At 40.2% G+C, this 25,579-nt stretch overlaps 1 protein-coding gene across 2 annotated transcripts; it reads left to right on the top strand.

Moving 5' to 3' along the window:
• Positions 1-2,992: 2,992 nt before the first annotated feature.
• On the top strand, positions 2,993-23,862 carry CSF3R (colony stimulating factor 3 receptor). 2 transcript variants are annotated; one of them, XM_074305173.1, is made up of 16 exons: positions 2,993-3,308; positions 11,410-11,488; positions 12,967-13,266; positions 14,006-14,129; positions 14,600-14,793; positions 15,635-15,807; positions 16,192-16,357; positions 16,466-16,551; positions 18,608-18,821; positions 19,214-19,411; positions 20,043-20,144; positions 20,693-20,839; positions 21,320-21,460; positions 21,849-21,945; positions 22,534-22,615; positions 22,881-23,862. In XM_074305173.1, the coding sequence occupies exons 2-16, from the start codon at positions 11,431-11,433 to the stop codon at positions 23,391-23,393; spliced, it is 2,595 nt and encodes an 864-aa protein (XP_074161274.1). In that variant the 5' UTR covers positions 2,993-3,308; positions 11,410-11,430; the 3' UTR covers positions 23,394-23,862. The 2 variants fall into 2 exon arrangements, with proteins under 2 accessions (XP_074161274.1, XP_074161275.1); XM_074305174.1 differs by having other exon boundaries at positions 11,410-11,492; positions 12,975-13,266.
• The last annotated feature ends 1,717 nt before the right edge of the window (positions 23,863-25,579 follow it).

Raw genomic sequence — 25,579 nt, 5'->3', positions numbered from 1 at the left:
CAATTGGAGAATGGTTGGGTAAACTATGGTATATGAATGTTATGGAATATTATTGTTCTATAAGGAATGACCAACAGGAGAAATACAGAGAGGCCTGGAGAGACTTACATCAACTGATGCTGAGTGAAACGAGCAGAACCAGAAGATCATTATACATTTCAACAATGATACTGTACGAGGATGTATGCTGATGGAAGTGGATTTCTTCAACACAGAGAAGAGCTAATCCAATTCCAATTGATTAATGATGGACAGAATCAGCTACACCCAGAGAAGGAACACTGGGAAATGAGTGTAAACTGCTTGCATTTTTTGTTTTTCTCCCCAGGTTATTTTTACCTTCCAAATCCAATTCTTCCTTTGCAACAACAACAACAAAAAAAAAAAAAAAAAAAATTTTTTTGGTTCTGCACACATATATTGTATCTAGGATATACTATAACATATTTAATATGTATGGGAATGCCTGCCATCTAAGGGAGGGGGTGGAGGGAAGGAGAGGAAAATTCGGAACAGAAGGGAGTACAAGGGATAATGTTGTAAAAAATGCTATAATTATAAAATTAATTTTAAAAAAGAATAGAAAAAAGTCATGTTTATATTATACTGTAGTTTCTTAAATGTGTAATAGTATTATGTCTAAAAAAAAACCCACCAATGTCCATACTATAATTTAAGAATATTTTATGTTACTAAAAAGAGAAAAAAGAAAAGGAAAAAAAAAAGCTAACAATTATCTGAGCCTTCTGCAAGTCATAATCTTTTTCCTGGTGGAAGGTCTTGCCTCAGTATTGATAGCTGCATCGGGTGATGGTTACTGAAAGCTGGAGTGGTTGTGGCAGTTTCTTAAAATAAGACAGTAATGAAGTTTGCCTCATGCTTTGACTTTTCCTTAAACTTGAATACTTACAGACCATTGTAAGTTATAAATTGGCCTAATTTCAATATTGTTAGGGAATAGAGAAGTTCAGAAGAGAGAGAGAGAGATTGGGGATGGCTTGTCAATGGAACAGTTAGAACACAAACAATTATTATTTAAGTTGCCTATGTTATATGGACAAAGCTCATAGTGTCCCAAAACAATTACAATAATAACATCAAAGATTACTGATCACAAATCTCCATAATAGATATAACAATAATGAAAAAGTTTGAAATAATGTGAAAATTATCGAACTGTGACACATAGTCATGACAGAAGCACATGCTTTTAGAATAATGGCACCAGCAGCTTTGGTTGACAGTGTTGCCATAAATCTTCAATTTATAAGACAAAAAAAACAAAAAAACAAACAAAAAAATGCAACATCTGTAAAGTACAACAAAGTGAAACACAGTAAAATGAGGTATAACTATATAAAGCTTTACCATTAACAACAGCACTTCATATTGATCATCTCCTTTAAGTCTCACATCTATAATCAATACATGTATATTTATCCCCATTTAATAAATGAGAAATTTGAGGCTCAGCTTCATCAGGAACCTATCTTGCCTGACTAGCCTCATCTCCTTTACTGACAATATTACTAAACTGCCAGGTGAGAAAGCTGTAGATATAGTTTTGCTACATTTTAGCCAAGCTATTTTTGAAGTATCTCATGCTACTCTTGCAAAGAAGATAGAAAGATATAAATTAGATCCAAACACAATCAGATGGATTAACAAAATACTGGACAAGTAGCCAAATTCAAATAGTAGGTATTAATGGTTCAATGTCAATACATTAGGAATACCCCCAGAATTTGGGGCATCTCAGTTTCTTCTGGGTGGCTTAACATGTTTATCAATGACTTGAACAAAGGCATCAATGGCACACTCATCAAATTTGCAGATGACACAAAAGTGGGAGAGATTGTTAACATGTTGAACAGCAGTTCTGGTTCAAAAGTGTTTTATGAGGTTGGAGAATGGAGTTGACTATATTAGAATACGGTTCAACAAGGATAAATATGAAGTCTAGCGCTTGGCAACAAAAATAAAAAATCTACTCCTTGGGCATAAATTGGAGGGAAGTATAGACTTAGGGTTTTAGTGGACTGCAAACTCAGTGGAATTCTTCAAGCAGAGATTAGATGACCAGTTATTGGGTCTGCTATAGTAGGGATTCCTTTCATGTGTGGACTGGATTAGAGAGCTGGCTGTTGATGTGTCTTCCAACTCACAAATTCTTTCTAGCTCAAAGGGGACTTTTATCATAGAATATCAGAGGAAGAAGGGATTATGTAGCCCAGCCCTTTAATATCACAGATTAGGAATCTAAGGCTCAGATAAAACATCCAAAATCACATAAATACTAAGTAAGAATTTGAATCTGGGTTGAATGGCTCTGATTAATTCTTGTTTCACCACCACCAAGTTGCCTTGATATAATTTTTAAAATTTATTTATTTTTAATACATATTGCTTTATGAATCATGTTGGGAGAGAAAATGCCTCAATATAATTGACACTCTGAGACACAAACTTGAAGTGAGAGTCTCCTCTTTCTACAAAAACAATGACCAACACCCAATATTTTCCTCCACCTTGTTCTATCCTGCCATCAGCCTGTTCTGTTTCTCTAGCTGTAGAATGGAAAGACCTACTACTCCAAACTGGACCAGGAGCAACGGTGATCAGTGGTAGAGCAAAGGCAGATAAGAAAACAGACAGTGGGATTTGGGGCTAAAGAATGGGAATTACTCAGCACCATTCAAAGCCAAGGGCTTCAAGGAAAGGTAGGCTTCAGATTACCCAAGTGATCAATATTTTGGGGAAAAGAAGGAAGGATTAAGATTGCATTTGACCTGCCCAATTGGCAGGTTCCCAATACACCTATTTTGGGGGAGGTGCCAGGACAGGCCCCCATCCAGGTTGGAGAACTCCTGGTCCCTGCCCAGGAGCAAGACTTCTAGGTCAGGAAATCCGGGGGTGGGAGTGGGGGTGGGGTCTTCTGAGCCTTGCCACATCCCCAACCTCCTTTAAGGGTCCAGGGCAGGAAGGCTGGCCCGAAGTGGCTGCCTAGCTTCTCAGAGGCTCCTTCCTGAGGGGAAGGGGCTCCCGTCCCAGGGAAGGAGGCTGAAGCAGGTGTTGCAATCCCCCAGCCCGGGGAAGACCAGTCAGAAAGTCAGAAAAACTAACGACAGCCCTGGGTGGGGAAGGAGGGGAGGGAGGAGGAAGGTGTCAGAACAGTCTGTACTGAAGTAGTTTTCAGGAACTGAGCAAGAAAGGGGATGATGTGAGGCCCCGGGTGAATTCCTGAGGCGGGCCATCTCTCTCTCTCTGAGAAATGACTGAAAAGGAGGCAAAATCATTCCAAGAATGAGGTAAGTCCTGAGGGTCCCCAACCCTTCCCACCTCCCCAGACAGGCAGCCCTGCCATTCTACCTCAGCTGAGACCTGCCATCCTGAGGTCCCGTGATTTAGATCTGGGCCATGAAGTTGAGCCCCTGGAAACCTAAGGTCCAGCTTCTTAGGAACAGAAGTGGTGACATGTGGGGATGCACAGTGACATTCTCCCCAGACAAGTATCACTGATGGGCATCTCTAGATGTCTGTCACTCTGCTGCACAGATGAAAAGGTCCCCTCCCATCTTCATAGAGCGTGTATGACTTGAAAGAGAGGGAATATATACTTTTTAAGATGAATCCACTTCTGCTTGAATGAACTAGAAGGGTTCTGGGTGGTATAATCTATAGTTTAAGAAACTGTAGTTTGCAAACCCATGTGGGATCGTAACTGAGTGGGAGGTTGGAAAATTATGGTTTATTTGAAATGTTTGATTTATATGCCTGTTTTATAGACCTATATACCCAGGGTCACATAAAAATTTCTCAAGGGGAAAAGGGGTCACAAGTAGAAAAAAATGTAAGAAGTCCTGGTCTTTAGAAAATAGGTGGAGTGAGAAAGCTCTGAGTTGGAATTTTACCTCACACTAACTGTGTGACCCTGAACAAGCCTTAACTTCTGTTTACTCTAGAACAATCTGTGCAATAGAGATAACAATAGTACCTACCTCAAAGGGATCAAATGAGATGATAATATATGTAAATTGACTTGAGGAGCTTAAATTGTTATGTAAATATTACATATTAAAAATCATCTAATCCAAATGCTTCATTGTACAAATGAGGAAACTGAGGTGCAAAGTAGCTAAACTGGGATTCTAATGCGTATGCTCTAACATCAAATCAAAAGTGGCCTATTAATATTTTGGTGGGAAATCTAAGGCAAACCACAAACTGAGTAAGAAATGATAAAAAACACAAAGATTGATTATTAGTGGTTTGGGAACACTGAGCAGTGATGCAAAGAGCTCTGAAATGAAAGTAAAACAGCCAAACCTCTGATCTAGGATTGTTAGTAGTAACAATTAGCATTTAAGGCATGCAAAGTATTTTACAAATATGATCTCAATGATCCTGGCAAAAATGCTATTATCCTTATGTACAAATGAAAAAACCATATCAGAGATTAACTGACTTGTCCAGGGATCACACAGATAATATGAGTCTGAGGCAGAATTTGAATTCAGATCTTCCTGATTCCAGGTCCAATGTTCTAGCCACTATTACACCTAGCTGTCTCTAACTCACAATATTATCTTAAGCAAGTCCCCTCTCTTTCCTTGACCTCACTTTGTCCATCTGTAAAATGATAGCCAGTGGTTACAGGGAGAGAGGATAAAAATGAATCAGTGTATTACTAGCTCTCTAGTGATAAGCTTTTTCTGAGTCCAGCTAGGTTGTTGGTCTTTAAACAAGAGATATTCAGGCTTTTGCTGGACCTAAGTTCCCTACACAGAACCACAATCTGGCCCAAGTTGGTGAGTGGTAAACAGAAAGAGAGACGATCCCACAGTTTAGAAAAGATGAGGTTTCAACCCAACTCACCATTGATTAAGCAAAAGCTGCTGTATATTCTGGGTGCTGAAGGAGACAGATTAAGGAACATTTCTCTATGGTTTTTCCAGTTCAGATGTGGGGAGCAAGGAAGAAGGAAAGGTAAGAGACAAAGAGAAAGTATCAATCAGGGGAGGAATATAAGACTATAAAAGAATCAAGGGAAGAGAGAAAGGAAAAATAGTTAAAAAAAAAAAAAACTTCAAGAGGGGAGAGGGATCCATTGAGGGATCAATGAGCAGAGAATAAGAAAAAAAAATTAAAAAGAAGCTGAGAAATAAATTTTTTAAAAAGAAAGAAACCGATGATATTGATCAGAATGTAAGCAGGGACTCTTACTTTCTATGTACCCCTTACATTTAGTACAGTACTTGGCACAGAGAAAATTTGTTGTTTGATTAATATTAATGTAGAACCTTAAATGAAACCTGCAAATCATTTTGATCCTTACAATAACTTGGTGCTATTATTATTCCCTTTTGACATATGAGGAAACAGGCTTCTGGAGGCTAGAATTTACATCTAGGATATATTTGAGACAGGATTTGAAATCAAGTCTATTACACTATCCTACCTCTGAGGAAATTGAAGGGAAAAGACAATATAATACAGTGAAGTAAAGGATGGTGCTGATCAATCCAAGTTTCTGGACTTTTCTACAGGAGGACCAGAATCTTCAGCTACAGCTGGATTGAAGGAAGGAGTCCAAGGACAGGAAAATAAGAGACTTTCCCCCCTGTCCAGTTCTCCAACAGATCCATTTACATGAAAGATGATCTGTAATGAAAGGGATCTTTGAGCTCACATAATCTAATCCTCTCATTCAACAGATAAGGAAATTGGAACGCAAAGAGATAATTTCTTTCCCTGGGAGCCACAGGTGTTAAATGGCAGAGCCAGGGCAGTTCAACAAATATTTATCAAAGCCAATCTTATTTTTAAATGATTTTACTTAACTAATCTGCTTATCCAGTATCATCCCAATTAAAGTATTTTTAAAGGTATTTTACTGAGTTAGAAAAAATAACAAAGTTAATATGAAAAGCAAAAGGTCAGAAACTTCAAAAAAACAGGGAAAAAAATGTAAATCAAGAAGAGTCAGAAGTATCAGAACTTAAACTATCTTATACGAGAGAGTTTTGTTAAAGAGTAAAAAGGTTAATTTTGATTATTTTGAATTAAAATTTTCTTGTATAAATAAAACCCATGTAGCCTAGAGGGAATGCAGAAAATTGAGGGGAGGAAATGTCATAGACAAGCTCTCATATGGGATGTGATTGGATAGGAATATTGCTGTGCTATAAAAAATGATGAGTTGGTTGATTTAGAAAAGCATCAGAAGACTTGGATTGATGAAGGAAGTTGCTATCCACCTTCAGAGAAAAAGATAACAGGTAGAAATAAACATAATATGGTCTTACATATGTGTGTATGAATGTATATATATATAGATATTTATGTGTGTTTGTGTATGTGTGTGTGTGTATATATATATATATATATATATATATATATATATATATATATATATATATATATATTTATATATACTTAATTATAGCCTTCGTAGGGTTGGAAGAGGAAGGGAGAAATAATAGCATACAGCAGAGGATAAAATAAATTCAATAAGGAAGCAAAGAAAAGCTGGGCAGTTTTGAAAACAATGTGAAGTTCTTTATTAGATAAGTTTTCTTGAAACGGAAACTTGTTTTATATTGAATTCTTTCTTATGATCTGCTGCATTGCATGGTAATGTTGGGGTGTTTTTTTTTCTTTCCTCATTTTGTATTTAAGTTTAAAATTTAAAAATTTACCAAAAAATTATTTATCAATCTCAGGCTATGTGCCTACACTGTTCTAAGCACTGGGGATATTAAAACAAAAACAAAAATCACCTGTACCTTACAGTCTTATAAAGGGATGATGATACTTGTAGAGTTATACTAGAATGTAAGTTCCTTAAAAACAGGGCCTGCTCACAATGCCTGGAACAGAAGAGGAGGTAAATAAAAGTTAACTTAATTGAATATACACAAATACATGTAACTTTTTAAAATGAGAACTGCTTATGAGAAATCAGATACTGAGGGATAAGAGATGTGGCTCTCAGAGAAAAAATGCCTGTATTATATCTTGGGATCAGAGATAAAAAGCTGAAATAGATAAAAGAGAGTAGACCCTCTCATTAAATCCATAGAGATTAGAGGGTTATAGCTGAAAGGGACTTGAGAGGCTATTCTCTTCTCCCCCCTCCTATTTCACCCATGAGGAAGTTGAGGCACATAGAAATAAAAGGACTTGCCAAAAGTCATATAGGTAATAAGTAGCAGAACTGGGATTCAAACTTTTTTGAATTTTCCTCCAAATCTAACCAAAAAAATGAAGATGATAGGAAGGAAGATAGGAAATAAAAGTCATTCTGGGTGGATGAATCAATGTAAGTAAAGCCACAATGGTAAGAGAACATAGACTAGGGACCAGAAAGTCTTCTGCTTTGAACATTGGGTATATAGGGAAATAGTATGAAGTAAGGGCAGAAAGGGAAGTTGGATCTAGATTATCAGACTAAGGGATCTGCATTTTATCCTATTAGCTATGGAGAGCCACTAAAGTTTTTTAAACAAGTTAGTGACATTATCAGACTTATGCACTAGAAAGATTAATTTCATGTCATATAGAATAGACTGAGCAGAGATAATAGGCAAAAAGAACAGGAAAATAAATAATACTTTTAAAAAGAGTCTTATTCCAGGAAAGAAGTAATGAGAGCCTGAACAAGAATGCTAAAGAGATGGATTTGAAGAGATATTGTCAGTCAATAAAACATCTACTCCTTGCCAGGCAGCATTGGGATAGAAAAAAAGTGGGGGAGGAAGCAAAAGACAATTCTTGACCTTAAAGAATTCACATTCTTGGAGAAAAACAACATACAAAGAAAGCACTAGAATTAAGAGTAATTAGTGGAATTTAAGGTGTAAGAAGACTGAAAATGTGACCAAGATTTGATTATGAAGTACTTTGAATATCAGAGTATTTTAATTAAGTCTTAGAGGTGTTAAAAAGTCATTGAAGTTTATTGAGTGGGGGGGGGTGACCCAAACTTTGGGAAAGTCTTTCTATCTTTGCCTAAATCTTTAGGGAAAATCACTCTAGTAGCTGAGTGGATGATATCCAAGAGTAGTTAAGAGACTTGGGTCAGGGAGCCCTACCAGCAATATTAGAATAGTTCAGAAAGAGAAGAAACCAGGATGTATGAAGGTAGTGACAATGTTAGGGAGGAAATGGGAATATATTCCAGAGATGTTACAAAGAGGAAATTTGAAAATTATTGACGATTGTATATGAATGAGAAATAGTGAGGTATCAAGATAGCACTTGGGTTTCAAAACTAGGAGACTGGGAAGATGATAATATCATTCACAGTAATAAGGAAATTTGGAAGAGGGAACAAAATGGGAAAGATAAAAAATTCATCATTGGAAATATTGAGATTAAGATGTCTACAGGATAGCCAGTTCAAAATATCCAGTAGCAGTTGGAGTAGCAGTTCTCTGCTAGACTGAAAGTCAGCAGAAAAATCAAAGATAAGTAGTTTTGAGATGATAATTGAATCTATGAGAGCTAATGAGATCATCAAATGAAATTGAATGGAAAAAGAAGTGAAAAGGGAGCAGGCAGCATCCTCTAGGACATCTACAATTGGCAGGTATCCTCAACTTGGATGAGGAGCCAGCAAAGGATACTGAGAAAGATAACTCTGATGAGTAAGAGGAGAAACAGAGAAAGTAGTGTCCAGAAAATTGAGAGAGAAGAGAATATTCAGGAGAAGAGGGTGAATGATTATTTCAGAGACTGCAAAGGAACCAAAACTGAGAAAAAGTCATTGGATTTGGCACTTAAAAGATCTTGGTATCTTTGCAGAGAATGTTTTCAGTTAAATAATGAAGTCCAAAACCCAACTGCAGGGAGTTAAGAAGAGAGAGAGGGAAAAAAGAAGTAGAGACATCTATTTGTAAATGGCCTTCTCAAGGCTATTTGTTTAGCCACAAAAGACAGGTAGAATATGGGACAATATAATTAGTAGAGATGGATGGATCAAGTGAGGTTTTTTTGAGAGTTGGGGAGACAAATTTGTAGGCATTAAAGAAATAGCCAGTAGACAAGAAGAGATTGAAGATAAATGGAAGGGGAATGGATGATAGAGAGAGCAATCAACTTGAGGAGACAGGTTGGAATGGGATCACTTGTGTACATAAAGGGTTGGCCTTGGTAAGAAGAGCTACCTTATCATGTGAGACAGGAATAAAGAGAGAAATAGTGGGCAAAAAAGCATCTGGGTGATATGAGATAAGGAGTAGGGGAGAAAAAGGACCTTTAAGAGAATGCTTCAATTTTTTTTTTCAGTAAAATATGAGATGGATTGCTTAACTGAGAGGACGGGAAGGGAAACCATGAGAATTTAAGGAGGAATGAAAAGATTTAGAAGAGCCCTTGAGATGAATAAGATAGTAATTTAATTAGGAAGCTATAAAAGGGTGGCCTTACAGCAGTAAGGGTCCAGTTGGGATTGTTTAACACAAATTAGAGGTGGACTCAGTCAGGACAGTTTGATTTTCTCTACTTTTATTCATTCTGTGATCAGTGGAAGATAGTGTTTCGAAGAGATATAAGGCTGAGGTTTGGCAGGATATAAACAGTGATATGATAAGGGAGCTAGGGATTCAACAAAAGAGTACATTAAAAGATTGAACTGGCTCACTAAGGGTCAAAATAGGGAAAGAGAAGAATATGGCCAGTGAAGGAGAGAGAATTGAGCGGTTAAAGGATTGGAGGTCATCGTATGGATGAAGAGAAAGATTTAGTATTAGAAATAAGAAGAAAAGATAGAATACTAATAGATTGTGAAATATAAGAGAATTTCAGAGTTCACAAACATGGAAGTGGTGGGAGACAATAAGATGAAAGGTATGAGCATCTCTGTGTGTAACTAACCTGGGATAAAGAAGTAGATCATGGAAAATGAGTAAGTGAGAAACTGTAAAGATTTCTTGGGGAGTATCAATATGTATGCTGAAGTCTCCTCATTTAAAGGCAGGAGTAGAGGAAGAATGAAAGATCATAATGGTAGATTTGGCCATTGTTGGGATGTAGCAGATAAGGGAAAAGGAAGAGAAAGAAAGAAGAGGGCTCCCAAGTTATAAGCTTGAGGGAATATGAGAATGGTGTCATTAACTGAAATTGGGGAAGAAGTAGGTTCAGGAGGAAAATGACAAGTTTAATATGGGACATGCTAAGTAAAAGTCCCTATGGGACATTCAGCTGGAAAAGTACAGGTAATATAGTGGAAATAGTACTGAATATGAAATCAGACATCCATATTTGAATCCTACTTCCAATACTAACTAGTTTTATAATCTTGGGAAAGCCACTTAACCTGTTAGCTTCATCAGTTTCTCATCTTGAAATTGGGATAATAATAGCATTTACCTATTCACAGGGTTATTGTGAAAATCAAAAAAGATGATATATGTAAAATGCTTTTCAAACATTGATGTGCCTGATAAATTATCTATTAATAATAATAATAATAGATAATTTATCAGACATATCAATTATTCATTATTATAGTTGTAACCTGTATACACAGGAGAGGGATTAGGCCTGTAAATATAGTATATTTAGATTTGGAAATCATAAGATATCAATGAACCCATGGGAGCAGATGAGACCACCAAGGGAGAAAGTGTTAAAAATGGGAGCATCAAGGACAAAGCAATAGGAGAAACTTCAAGCTGTGGGAGGAGAAAGATGAACTAACCTGCAGATTAAAACTTGGCAGAAAAGTCAGAGTGTAAAGACTTTTAAACAGAAAAATGAATATTCATTTTAGAGGTAAGGAAGTCAAATTGCAGCCCCAAAGAGAGTAACTTTTAGAGAGTAGTGAAAACAGAATCTACACTTCTTGTGGTTGAAGTATATACAGCAGTGGCAGCAATAAATGTAGAGGGCTTTAAATTCCATAATGAACGGAGAAGAGGATTGTAAAATGGATCTTCAATAGAGTCTTGATATGGTCACAACACAATAACAAAGCTGGGCACTCTGGATAAAAATAAAAAGGAGAATAGATCCTTTCCTTAAGCAACTGACTAGAGGGGAAGGAGGGAAGAGATTTCTAATGACCCAAAAAGTAAAGGCCAGATAATTTAATCAGTCCTGTTTTCTTTCTACTATCTGAGGGTTTGATAGATATAGATATAGATATGTGTGTGATCTTGAGCAATTCTGTTAATTTCCTGAGCCTCAGTTTCTCAACTGCCTAACTAGGGATTGGGGTGAACTAGATGACCTCTGAAGAGACCCTTCCAGCTTTAGCTCTAAATCTATAATCCTATAATACCAGGGATACAGTGGGTCTGGCAAACTCTTTATCCCCAAGGTTCTGTTTCAAGTCTTCTCTGAGATATAACTATAGAAAAAGCAGAAGACCTGCTTCTCACCTTGGGGTCTCGGGACTTATTTCAGGTGAACACCAACAATGCAGCCATGTGGCGCAGAGCCTGGAACCTTCTGGGAATCTTTCTGCTCTTCCGGTTTTCTAATGGCAAGTAGTCTGGGGACTTGGTGGAAAGGGAACAATGTCATGACTACTGTCTATGAGCTAGGATGGAAACCTATTATGTTAGTTATCTAAGGAGAAAGTCAGCAGAGTCCTCAAAGATTTTAGGAATGCAGACAAACCTGAGCTGAAAAGAAACCTCCTTTTTCAGAGAATCAGTCAGTCAGTAACAAGTATTTATTAAATAGCTATTATGTGCCAGGTCCAAAGGAAGGTAAAAAAAACAGCCCAGGTGTCAAGGAGCTTGCAGTCTAATGAAGGAAGACAACTTGCAAACAGTTCATGTGGGAGAAATATCTTTTCTCTGGGTTTCTGTAGTAGATAGCTACTGCTAAAATATATTTAAAGAAATTATAGAAATTTTTAAAATCCTAGATTTTATTATTATGCTCAAGCATAGGTTCAGATCTCAGAGAAAATCTATACAATCATTAGAATTCTACCAAACGGGGTAGCTAGTTGATGTAGTGGATAGAGCACCAGCCCTGAAGTCAAGAGGACCTGAGTTCAAATCTAACCTCAGACACTTAACATGGTCTAGTTGTATAACCCTGGGCAAGTCACTTAACCTCAATTGCCTCAGAAAAAAAAAATTGATTCTGCCAAACCTTCTTATAGGCCAATTTATGTCAGAATGACAGAGAAATAGTTCTTTTACATATTGCAATCTTATACATTCCTCTTAGGTCATAGAAGTTAGAAGATAGATCCATAATTCACTTCATTATGTATCAGTTCATTATTATTCCAGGCTTTTCTGAAGTCATCCTGCCCGTCATTTCTTACAACACAATAATATTTCATACAATCACATATACAGATGATTTAGTCATTCCCCAATTGATGGACATCCCTTTGGTTTCTAATTCTTAGCCACAAAAAAAAAAAAAAAAAAAGAGCTGCTATAAATATTTTTATACAAATAGGTCTTTTTCCTTTTTGGGGATGTCTTTGGAATATAGACCTAGCAGTGGTATTACTGGATCAAAGGGTTTACACAATGTTATAAATGTTGCCTCCTAAAGGACAGGATCATAGAGTCATACATAGAGAGCTGAAAAAGTACTAATAATAGTACTCTACTCTAGTCCCTTCATTTTACAGAAGAAGAAACTCATTTGGGACAACTAGGTGGTGCAGTGGATAGAGTACCAGCCCTGAAGACGGAGGACCTGAGTTCAAATCTAATCTCAGACACTTAATACTTCCTAGGCAAGTCACTTAACCCCAATTGCCTCAGCAAAAACAAAAACAAAGAGAGAAAGGAAACTCATTCCCAGAGAGGTCAAATAATTTGATCAAGGTCACATCATTAATAATTTTCAGCATCAGGATTAGAATACAGGTCCTCTGAACCCCAGTGGATTGTTCTTTTTATCACAGGTTGCCCAATTAGCTTTCTCTGACAAGAGACAGCACCCTCATGGCTCTGTTATTGACTTGACCTTTTCCCCATCTTTTAGGTCTTCAGGACTGTGGAGACATCCAAGTGTCGGCTTCTGTCATCCACCTGGGTGCCTCTGTCACAGCTTCTTGTATCATCAACCCTAACTGCATGATACCAGCTGGCACAGCCACAAGAATTGTGTGGAAGCTGGACTTGGAGAAGTTGCCTGAAGGTTGGCAACATCAGAGGGAAGATGGAATTCTGCAATCCAACATTACCCTTCCTCACTTCAATCATACCCACGCCATGCTCTCCTGTTGCCTGCTTTGGAAAGAGACTTTTCAGATCATAGAGCAGGCAGAGCTGAAGGCTGGATGTAAGTCCCTCCCACTCCACTGATAATCCTGCCTTCATCACCCCTTGCTGAAATAGGGAGAAAGAGTTAAACACAGGATCAAGGCTTTCAGTATGGGGAAGATTTGGTGGAGACATAAGTTCTCTAAAGTCTTGACGACTAGTTCTAGTTCCCCTTCTGTGTCTATGTCCTTTCTGTGGAGAGTGGGAGAAAAACAAGTCTAAATTTCCTATTTAGTAACCTAAACATAGGGCAAAGGGGCCAGATTGGTAGGACTGGTTGTCATGAACAACTAGGTCTAGTTCCCATGTCCCTATGTTCAAAACTGGAGTAAGACCATGAGAAAGACAATGTCTTAGAATCATATAAACTAAGACGTGAAAAACACTTTGGAGAGCTCCTTTCTAAATCTCAGTTTACAGAAAAGTAAACTAGAGAAACCACTCCAGAACTTAACTAAATTTCCCATTGTCTGTCACACAGTAATAAGTGGCCCAGCTGGGATTCATTAGATAAATATCTCCTGAGTCTCCATCCAGTCTTCTCAACTGTAGGACCTCAGTTTTTATCAGCCTTCACCCTCTGGCCTTCATGGATCTCAAGGGCAGTCCTGTAGGGAAGTCTTGAATGTTATGAGCTCTGAGGCTAATAGATGAAGAAGAGGAGGAATTATGAGAATCAGGATTGGGTCCCCTGTCTAAGTTCCTTTTCAACATCCCTGTTCTTCTCATACTCTTTTTTCACCACTGTTTTACCCCAGATCCCCCTCAGCCACCCAGCAACCTCTCCTGTGTCATGAACCTCACAGCCCAGGTCCTCACCTGTCGGTGGAAGCCTGGTCCCAGCACATACCTGCCCACCAACTTCACTCTGAAGGGCTACAAGTAAGTGAATCTATGGAAGGAATATCAGCCTTGAGTTCCCAATCCTCATCCCCCTGACCACAGGGACATGTATAAGAACTACAGAGAAAATGGTATAAGAGATAATAGAGAGCTTAGGCCTGAAGTAAGGAGGACCAGACCCCAAATGGAGTCTGTAGCAAATCTGGCCACAATCAGAAACTAGGGAAACGAAAACATTGTAGTCCAGGCCTTGGAAGTATGGGGAAGAGTTTTTTGGGGTTTTTTTTTCCTCTAAGTCTTCTTTCAATGATTCCACTGAAAGCATATCTCATGGCCAAGGACATAAACAAGTTAAGTGGCAAGAGATAAGTGAGTGGGAGAGAGTCTCAGTGAAACAGGTAAAGGCTCATTGAGATGGATGAAACTTAGATGAGAGGCTGGGTGAAGGGATAGAGTTTTGGAGAAGGACGTGTGGACAACTAGCTCCAACATAAACTCCTCTTATTAAGCTCTAGGAGCAAAGATACCTGCCAGTCTAGGAAAGAACCCATCCAAGACTGTGTCTCCAAAGATGGTGAGAGCCAGTGCTCCATCCCCCGAAACCAGTTTCTCTTGTACCAGAAGGTAGACATTTGGGTGAAGGCAGAGAATGTGCTCGGAGAAGCTGAGTCTTCACACTTGTGTATCAACCCCATGGATGAGGGTGAGTAATATGGACAAGAGGAGTCCATCTAACTAGGCTCAAAAACAGAAGCAAGAACATGAAGACACAGAAACAAGAAACAGAGAAACAGAGATCCAATCAGAAATTAAAAGATGGTGACAGGTGATGAAATTTTATATCTGGTGTTCCACACAGCAGGCTGATACAAGTGTTAGTGAGATGATAAAACATAAGCATGGATATTGTCACATTCCATGCCATGAAAACATTAGAGAGGTACAAACAAAGTTTTCTATGAAGTCTGAGGAGGAATTGCTTTTGAGATTTGGTATCAAGGAAAACTTCCTGGAGCAGTTGCATTTGAGTTGGTCTTTGAAGGGTGGATAGAAAGTGAACCTGAAAAGTGAGAGGAGGAAGGGATTTCAGGCATAGGGAATGATAAGGAGCAGAGACAGGGATTCAGGAAAATGCATAAGATACATACCAATTATTTGTTTCTAAAAGAAAGAAAAAAAAAAGGAAGCATACAAGCATTTATCAAGTGCCTACTATATATTTATAATTTAATTTAAATTAGATAACTTATAATTATTCTCCTAATTGATCCCCACAACAAACCTGAGAAGTTAATGCTGTTATCCCTATTTTAAAATTGTGGAAGCTAAGGCAGAGAGAGGTGAAACAATTTGCCTGAGATCACACGACTAGTAAGTTTCTGAGGCCAGATTCCAACTCAGATCTCTCTGGCTCTAGGTGTAGTGCTCTAGCCTAGATGCCTTCTGGCAAGAACAGAGAAATAGATGATAAAGCAGGAAACACAAAGGAAGGATCACAAGAGAAATATGGAGGAAAGGGGTAATAACTGATTTCTTTGTTACAGTAAAACTAGACCCCCCAATACTCCAAGCTGCTAAGGCCAGCCCAGACCCAGACTCCTCCTTTCACCAGCCTGGATGCCTCCGGCTAAAGTGGGAGAAGGCCAGGATGAGCAAACATATGGAGCAAATGTGTGAGCTTCAGTACCAGCGTCCTGGGGAGCTGACCTGGGTCCTGGTAAGGTTCTCACTTCCCTCTCAAAGCAGTGCACTCTGTGCTTGAGGGAGAAAGCCTGCATCCCCTTCAAGGAACCCTCCCTCAGTGTCTTCATGGAACCTGGGAACCTTGTCCCTGTCTCTGAGTCCCCTAGCGAAGCTCTCCTCCTCACTGAACACTCACTCCCCTTATTTAGAGTCCCTGTTCCTCTCACTCAGCATACATCCCCATCTTGATCCTTTGCATTCCCCTCACCATAATGAGCCCTCATCCTTACCATAATGCCTTCTTCCTTTATGTATCTATCCATTCTGGTTCTCTAAGCACTCAGATTTCTCCTCCTTTATGGGCCCAGATCCAGGGCTCAGGGTTTGCTTGACATGGTTTCTGACCACTTTCTCACAGGTGTCACCCTTTTTAAATTCAAGTCACCAACATGAGGGAGAAAATGACCTCTGTGGTCTCCTCTCGGTCACTCGCTATGTCCTGCAAATGCGGTGTATCCGTTGGCCCATGGGTGGTCACTGGAGTGACTGGAGCCCCAGCCTGGAACTCACTACCAAGGAAAGGCGTAAGTGGCCAAAGATGTTGATGGAAATTGTTAGTAGAGACTACTTCTGGTATTCTTTCACCTCCTCCCATTCCCCATAGTCAGCCATGACTCTATTCTATTTCCCAGGTCCCAGAGTCAGATTTGATGTGTGGTGGAGGCAACGAGTGCAGAAACTAAACCATACAATGATGGACATCCAACTTCTCTGGAAGGTAACTCTCTTTACCAGAAGTGATTCTCTTTAGTCCCTGCTCTAGGAAGCTCATTCCCTTTCTAAGCTTAGAGAAGTAACACCAAGAAGTTGGGAATATGTGAGAGATAGACAGGCCCTCAATTCTACATAGGTTTTAGGTGGAATATTTATGTCCTCCTTTTAGATAATGCCAGTCATTCAATAGATATGTATTGTTAACTAAACACACAGAATATAAAGATTTCTAGAGACTATACAGTCCAACTCTTATCACTTTACAAAAATGCAAATCCATACAATAGAGAGAGAAACCTTTCCAGGGTCATCTTGGCTAAGCTACAGGCAAAAATAGAACTAGAGCTATGACTCCTGGTTCAAATGTTATTTATGCTCCTTATTACTTTCAACCCTCTCACTATCATTTTCCTCAATCATATATCTCAGAAGTTGGGGAATAGGAAAGATCCTAGTCATGAAAGCATGGTCAACTCCCAGCTCAGGACTCTTAGTTTCTGTGATCCAGGGAATCCCATTCAGCTTATCACAAAGGGAATCAGCTGCCTCTGGAAGTGATGAACTACCTATCACTGAAAAGAAGGCTGGAAATGTCAGGAAGGTTGAAGAGAGGATGTATGCTTTGGAGGTAAAAATGTAATAGTCATAGTCGATATTTATAGCATTATAATAATTTGTTAGCTACCATTTCTACAGTGCAAAGCATTTTACAAATATGACCATTTCCTCCTTATAACAATCCTGGGAGATGGGTTATTCTTACAGATGAGGAAACTGAGGATCAAGCCAGAAAGTGTCTGAGGCCAAGTTTGAACACAGAACCTCCTGACTCCATATACTGTGTCACCTCATTGCTCAACTTCAGTTTTACAATATGCCTTATGGCCATTATCTTATATTTGGATTCAAAAATTCCTCTTCAAAAGTTCAAGATGAAAAGAACATGAACAGATAATGTTTTGTCCAAAAAAAGATAAGTTAAGAGGGCAATGTGGCAACCAAAAAAAGCTAAACTCAAGTTTAAGTGCATGAAAAGAATACAGTCTAAGGCTAAGAAGTGATAGTACCATAGCACTCTGCCCTGGTCAGACCACATCTGGATAACTGTTCATTTCTGGGCAGCTTCTTTTAAAACAGAAAAAAATAATAATAATAATAACAGTGTGTCCAGAAGAAGGTTACCAAGGGGACGAATAGCCTCATTGTCATACTCTATAAAAATCAGTTGAAGCAACTAGAAGTACCAATCTTGGAGAAGAGGAGAATTAGGAAGGATGCTAGCAATCTTCAAATATTTTAAGGATTCCATGTGGAAGAGGATGTTACAGTTTCCCAGAAGACAAAATCAAAAGCATTGGGTCTAAGTTCAAAGAAACAAATTTAGGTTTGATGTTGGGGGAAAATGTCCTGCACATAACGTGGAATGGGCCAATTAAGGAATAATAATAACAACAATAATAATAATAATACTTAGTATTTATATAGCACTTATTAAATGCCAAGCACTGTACCATGCTTTTTACAATTGTTATCTCATTTGATTCCAACACTGGTAGATACATACATTTTACATTTTACAGATATGGAAATGGAGGCAAGCAGAGGTTAAGAGAAATAGCTATTAAAAGTTGAGGCTAGATTTGAACTCTGGTCTTCCTGATTTTAGGCTCAGGACTCTATCCACTGCACCACCTAGATGCCTGAAAATAGTGGAGCCCCCTTTCTTGGAAGTTCTTAAGCCACAACTAGATGAATGAACACTTGTCTGTTATGTTGTCGAGGAGATTTCTGGTCAGATATAAGTTGTTCTATGTTGCCTCTAAGTTACATTCTAATTCTGAAATGCTGCTCTCTTCTGAGCCCCCCAATAGCTATGAATTTTTTTTTTACTGGCATTATTATCCCCATTTTACAAATAAGAAAAACTGAGGCTCAGAAAAATTTGGTAATTTGCCCAGAATACAATCTAACTTCTAAGGCAGAATTTAAACCCAAAACTCTCCTAACTCCAAGTGCAGGGATTCCTTGAAGAGACCATACCCTTTTGTGTGTCTATGCAGCCAGTGCTCACAGAGGAAAATGACAACAGAATCCAAGGCTATCTGGTCTTCCCAAGTCCTCTAAGAGAAGATGGGGAGTCCCAACCCCTCTGCAACACCACAGAGTTCAGCTGTGCCTTCCAGTTGCCAGAGTGGGCTAAAGAAGTCACCCTCACTGCCTATAACATAGCTGGAGAATCTTCCCCTACCACCATCATTTTCTGGGAATCCCAAGGTAAGGATAAGATTCCTCCTGAGAGAGCAGACACACTATTTGGTGTTTACAGCACCACCTCCCTCCAGGTCTTCAGAGATAAGGAGGGAGATGAAGAGAATGTATAAGTCTCTTCATAGAGCCTGGGGTTAGCTAAAGCCAAATCCATCTGAGGCTGAAGGTCTGGGATCAACCATTAGTTATTGCGTTCATTGAGAGTGAAGTGGGGATGGGAAGGATAGGTGGAGTGGGATGTGCCCCAGGACACATACCTGGTATTCTCAGGCTGTCTCCTTCCAGGGATCTCCCATATAGACCACACATGTCCTTCTCAACCAGTTCTGGACCACTGTCCAGAGCCAGGATTCTTTCCTCTCCACAAAGTAGATTCCTTACCATATCCACATCTATAGGTACCTCTCTGTCCAGCATCCACACTTCTGCCCCAGATGCTCACAGCCTCTGGGTAGGATGGGATCACCCTCCAGGCCAGCCTCTCCCCAGGGCCTATGTGATAGAATGGTGCCTGGCCCCAGTTCACCAAGAGGATGACTGTAACGGCTACTGGAAGATCGAGTCCAATGGGAGCAGCACTGGGACCCTGCTGGATGGTGAGGGCTCAGAGCCTAGCAGGGAACTGGGGTTCTTTTTACTGATGATAGATCCCTTAAAATATACATATGTGGTCCTTCCACTTCATTATCCCATCCATTCTCCTGCTTCAAGGCAAAGCAGCTCTTGTCCCAACCTATATGGGGGGGAGGGGGGTTCTTCATGATAGACTTTGAATAAGAAAGCCCCTGACACTTAGTAGTTGTGCAACCCTGGACAAGCCACTCAATTGCTCTCAACCTCAGTTTCCCCACCTGTAAAATGAGCACAATAACGCCACCTGCCTCTCAGGGTTGTCAGGAGCATAAAATAATTTTTGTAAAGAACTTTGCAATCCTTAAAACACTATATAAATGTTAGTTATTGTTGTGGTGTCTGTTCTTTTCCTATGGGGAATAAGAATTTCTAGGTTTTCTCAGATTACCTGTTGTTCTTCCATTCCCCACATTCAGAGATAGAAAGTTCTTCCTGATATGCTTCCTCAGCCCTCCTACTTTAGCTGTATTCCAACAGTCCCTACCATCATTTGTGTACTTCTCCCTTAGCTGGTGTCAGTGATTGCAGAGAGAAAATACAGTGGGTAGCCCCTTCCCCTTTCAAGACTTAGCCCTCACTGCTCTTTCTTTGCAGAGAACATCATGCCTTTTCAGCTGTACAAGATCATTGTGTCCCCCCTATACGATGGCACCAGAGGGCGTCCCCAGCACATCTATGCCTACTCCCGAGAAAAGGGTTTGCCAACAACTTTCTCTCATTCCCAAACTCTTATCCCACCCCGCTTCCTCATGCTCTGGACACATTTGTTCTATTCCAGCCCTACCCATTAGTGCAGAGAACACTAGTGTGAGTGCCCAATTAGGCAATCCCCCTGCTTTGATTTCAGGCATTAGGCTTGTAAAAGTCCAGCAGAGAAATTATGTAGGTAGCCAAGGCCCTTAGCCCTAAAATAAGTTTCCCTTCTCTCCCCTTGGCATTTCCTTGTGTCATCCCCCTGTGGAAGGGGGAATGGAGGGAACTGAAGGATATAGAAAGAAAGCTGGAGCAAAAGACAGCAGTACTCAGAGACAAGGTCACAATGGCCTCAGGGATTCTCCCTCTGTCTGAATCTGCGCCCTACTTCTAACACATATGTGTGACAACCAGCTGCCAGGGCCTGGGAACAGGCATTGAGCTCCCTTCTCCATCTTTCCCCCAACCCTATCCCAGGAGCTAGACCTTTCTGGTGAGGAGGTGATCAAAATCCATTCAGCCTCCATAGAATCCTCCTTCTCATTCCACAGCTCTATTCCATGCTCCAAAGCTAAAGCTGAAGCATATTGGAAGGACCTGGGCAGAACTGGAATGGGAGCCTGGGACCCCAGAGCTGGGGAAAAGCCCCATCACCCAATACACTGTCTTCTGGACCAATATTCAGGATAAGGGATTCTGTGAGTGCTGCCCCTGCCCCTCTCTGATCCCTACCCCCAAGTCATGTAAGACCCAAGGAACATATGCTCAGTATTCTTTTAGAGAGATCCCTGACATCCCCATCACACACTCCAGATCTCCCACACCTAATACACTATCCTTTGAACTATTCCCAAATCAAGGGATTTTGCCTGTTCTCCTCTAACTCAAGGATCCCAGGATACATACCTGATATTCTCAGGCTATCTCCTTCCAGGGGTCTCCCATACAGACCACACATGTCCTTCTCAACCACTTCTGGATCAATGTCCAGAACCAGGATTCTTTAAGTACTATTCCCTGACCCCCTACCCACCCACTCAGAAAATATGTTTTCTCAGATTCCAGGGTCAGGGACCAGAGTCCTAGAGGTCAAAAGCCACATGTGGAGAAACCAGAGCCCCCAGGGTACTAATCCAGGCACTCTGTCTTTCTCATTTGTCTTCACTACCATTTTATAGCTGTCAACTTAAATGGTTCTTCTCGAAGATGCATCCTCCGTGGCCTAGAACCCAGCACCATGTACCATGTCCATCTCATGGCTTCTAACCGAGTCGGAGGCATTAACAGCACAGACCTCACAGTGGTGACCATAGCCCTTGGTAAAGACACTCTCCATGGGGGTGGCCAGAGCCAACCAGCTGACATCCATAAGTCAAGTGCCTACTGTGGCCCAAGCATGGTGTAAGATGCAGAGAATACAAGTCACAAAGAAAGAGGTGATCCCTATATGCAAGGAGTTCACATTCCAATGCCATAGACTCATATGTCCTAGCAGGACCAAATTCCTGTCCTAAAGACATATCCAGAGGAAAGATACATCTTATCCTAAGAGAAATTCCGGTCTGAAAAAGGGAAATATGGCCCTACCTCCAGGAAGACCTAGTCCAAGAGGGAAAGTCACGGTACCATATTTGGGGATTTAGAAATGTTTCTGTGCTCAGGGATCTAATCTTTTCTTCTTTGGTGTTAATTAACCCTTCCCCACAGAGGAGAAAGATATCAATGTGTTCTTGATCCTGAGTGGCTTCTCTGTGTTGGTGTTCTGTGTTATTATTACACTTGTCTGCCTCCATAAGAACCACAAGTGAGTTGAGAACCTGGGGCTGGTGGGATAGGGATGGAGAAGGGATGCTGAGAGGGGAGGACACAGCTCAATGGCTCAAGATGTAACTCAGCAGCCTCGGCATCTGTCATCATAACCCTTGTTTCCTTCCTTCCATCCATTGTCCTCCAACTGGACAATTCTTTCTCACATCTAACTTGAATTCCTTCTAAGCCTATTGCCTCCCCTAAAATAAAATCATGGGATCCAGGAAATATGTACCTTAGAGAAGAGACTTTGGAATCCTCATTTTAGAATTGAGATTCTCCCTGGCTTCAGATTGAAGGCTTTTCTCCAGTATATTGAAGTAAGGAGAGACAGCCTACAGAGTCTATAATGGGACTTCAGGGTCTTAGTAAACAAGATTCAGTTGTTCTCAATCTTCTTTCTTCCTTACAAGAGAATGAAGGATTCTCCCTTCCCTAGACCTTGAAATAAAGCTTAGGCTTTCAGAGGCCAAGATGGCCTTACCAAAAAGAAATCACAGGAACACAGGATAAATTAGGAGATGGGAAAGCTTGACACTGAAGCAGGGATCCACAATGCCTGTGCTCACTTCAACTTTTCCAGGATGAAGAATCAATTCTGGCCAAATATCCCAGACCCAGCCCACAGCAGTTTGGGCCAGTGGATCCCCACAATCCTTCATGGGGTAAGATATAGGCTGGAGGGAGGGCTTAGATTGGGACAAAGGCACGAGGAGCCTGAGGGAAAACAGACCGGGGGAGAGATGGACACATGATTCCCATGATCCAACTACATCTCCCTCGCCTCCCTATATACCTTTTCCTCTCGTAAGGTAAGTAGTCCCTTCCCAACTCCTAACACTGGGCAACCAAAACCCACATTTGGCCCCCAAGAGAAGAAATGTTCTGGATATCCCCCTCCAATCACTTTAATACTCCCATCCTTCCCAGGAGACAATTCATCTGTCAAGCCTGAGGGACCCTGCCATGTCCCCTGTCTCCAAGATCATAGTCCTGAAGGAGGAGGAGAAGAAGTTGCCAGCACAAACAATGGGGACAGATGAAGAAGTCAAGAATCTCCCCCAGCTGGTCCAGGCTTACATTCTCCAAGGGGATCCCTTCCTGCCAGAGCCCCATCTCAGCTCCAATGACCCCATCCAGTATGGGAAGGTGATGGGAAACCAAGGGTACCAGCATCAGCACAGATCACCTGCTGGGCTCTACCTGCGCTCGGATTCCACACAGCCCCTTCTGGCTGACCTCACCCCAAGTCCCAAACTCTATGAGAACATGTGGTTCCAGAGAAGTCCCCCTGGATCTAGGGTTCCCAGCTCTCATGGCTTCCCAGAAGAAGACAGTGATGATTCTGCCTTCCTTTCTCACTGCCCACAAGGACCACTCCTCGATTTTCCCCTTCTGCAAGGTCTGAAAATTGAAGGAGCTGAAGAACTGAGTGGCATTTAGAATCTCTTATGGACTCCCACCTACTTCCATGCTGTAGGATGGTACAGGGCAATTGTTCTCATTGTTTCCCATTGTTCTCAAGACTAGACAGGAAATTTTGGTTGCCCTAAAGGGGAAGATAGCTTAGGACTTCTCCAGTTGAGTATAGTGAGGGCCTTTTCTGTACAGTGGGGGAACTGGGGAAGAATCACTAAAAGTACCTAGAACCCAGCTATTTCCAAAATGAATGTCCTATTCTCCAGTCTCCTCCCCTTGTCCAAAAAGATATTCCTTGCCCCAGAGTGGCCTGGCCCTGACTGTTCTACCTACAGATTTCTTTATCTACATCATGTCTGTACTACAGATTCATATCCTGACAAGAAAGGACTGTGTATATTTCCTAAAAGCAAAGAATCTTTCCCTTATCCCTTTTTGTACCTTCCATATGTCTTCCAAATGGACAATATTTTAAACTGATTCTTTCAGATTCTAAGGTGTGTCTGGACTCTCTGTCCTTGCTGTCATCCCCAAGGGTGAAGGGGAAAGAGGAGCAGGGGAGGGCAGAAGAGAATAAACATTATTGATGAACAAGTCTTATCTAAGACATGTGACATAATATTATAGAAAGAGTGGTGAAAATAGAAGATCTCAATTCCATCCAGATTCTGCCACTAACTCATTAGGTGACCTTAACTAAATCATTTTTCTTTTTCTAAACTTCATAAGAGCCACATTTGGAACTGAAAGGGACCTCAGAAGGGACCCCAAGGTTACATAAGTAATAAGTAACAATGAGAATTCTAATCCAAATCTTTTTCCTCTGATTCCAAATCCCTCATTTTTGTCCTTACACATGCTATCTTTTATGACCTTTTCCTCTGGAAAATGAGGGAATTGGATTAAATCAGGCGTTCTTAATCTTTTTTGTGTGTGTCACAGAATTCTCTGGCAGTATGGTAAACTTCTAAGAATAACAGTTTCAAAATAATTGAAGAAAATGTTCAGTTTCAGATATAGATTAATGAAAACATATGTAATCTTTGGTTCACCCAAGCTCATGGACTCCCTGAAATCCCCTTGGGCATCCATGAATGCCATATTAAGAGTCTCTGAACTAGCCAATCTTTAAAGTACCTTCTATCTCAAATGCACCATGAGTATATGAGCACTCAACCTAGATCCAGGCAACCTGAGTTCCCATCTTAATTATTTTATTTACTTTTAGTATGGCCTGACATTCAAGCTGAGTTCCCATCCCAACTCTTTTATTTACTTTCTGTATAGTCTTGCACAAGTCTCTTTCTCTGAGCCTTAATTGACCCATTTGTAAAATGGAATAAATAATATTCATGGCTGCTAGTAAGGTGTTAGAAATTTTACCATACTGTAGAAATGGAAGCCACTATTATAACAAGATCCCATATTTAGAGCTAAAAGTTTTCCTGGAGACCACCTAAGAAGGGAGAATCCCCTCATGAGGGACCTAAGGACCAGAAGAATTAACTTGGACCACACAAGCAACAATTTGAACACATAATCTAACTCACAAATGCCCTAATCATTTAGCTCTGTGCAGAATGACCCCTTAAAGGAAACAAATTTATAAAACATGGCTCCCAAGAGCCTCTATAGACATTCATGACATGTCCACATATGAAACAATCAACAGTCTAATCCTGAAATGTGAATGAATGCTATATTCCATGGCCCATGGTGAGAGAAATTCAGATAAGAGAAACTGGGATGCTGGTTTTTCTACAAGACATGTCACTTGAGTTGTACCTCAAATATTGAGTGTGATTTGGAGAGGTATTCAAAATCATGAATCAGAATCAGAATCCAGAAATCATCTAGTCCAACAAACCACAACTCATTTCATAAAAAGGAAAACTGAGATCTAAAAAGATCTACATGGCTACTGACAAAAAAGAGGCCAGAATTTAGGTCTTGGTCTTATTTGTCATGCTGTCCTGAATGGCATCTGGAGGCAGCATTATGTGTAGGCACTGTCCCAATGAATTTAATTATTAACTAATACCAAAAGGATTAGACTCAAGAATATGGGCCCTGGAAAGAATAATTTCCTGTGGCTTCTGTCCAAATGACTCTTTAATCACCAGTTATAGTCCCAATCTCCTCCCTAAATTCCAACCTCAGAATATAATAAAACAAAGAATATTGGATCTGGGATAAGGAGACACATGTTC

Source organism: Sminthopsis crassicaudata, chromosome 3 (genome assembly GCF_048593235.1).
Source record: "Sminthopsis crassicaudata isolate SCR6 chromosome 3, ASM4859323v1, whole genome shotgun sequence".
Lineage (NCBI taxonomy): Eukaryota > Metazoa > Chordata > Mammalia > Dasyuromorphia > Dasyuridae > Sminthopsis > Sminthopsis crassicaudata.
This window is presented reverse-complemented; position numbering and strand designations above follow the sequence as displayed.

Bases quoted from the DNA above. Each gene is read 5' to 3' on its own strand.
- CSF3R (XM_074305173.1), top strand. From the start codon at position 11,431: ATGTGGCGCAGAGCCTGGAACCTTCTGGGAATCTTTCTGCTCTTCCGG. The intron at 20,840-21,319 runs GTGAGTGCTGCC...ACCATTTTATAG, and splicing joins TATTCAGGATAAGGGATTCT to CTGTCAACTTAAATGGTTCT. The intron at 21,946-22,533 runs GTGAGTTGAGAA...CAACTTTTCCAG, and splicing joins TGCCTCCATAAGAACCACAA to GATGAAGAATCAATTCTGGC.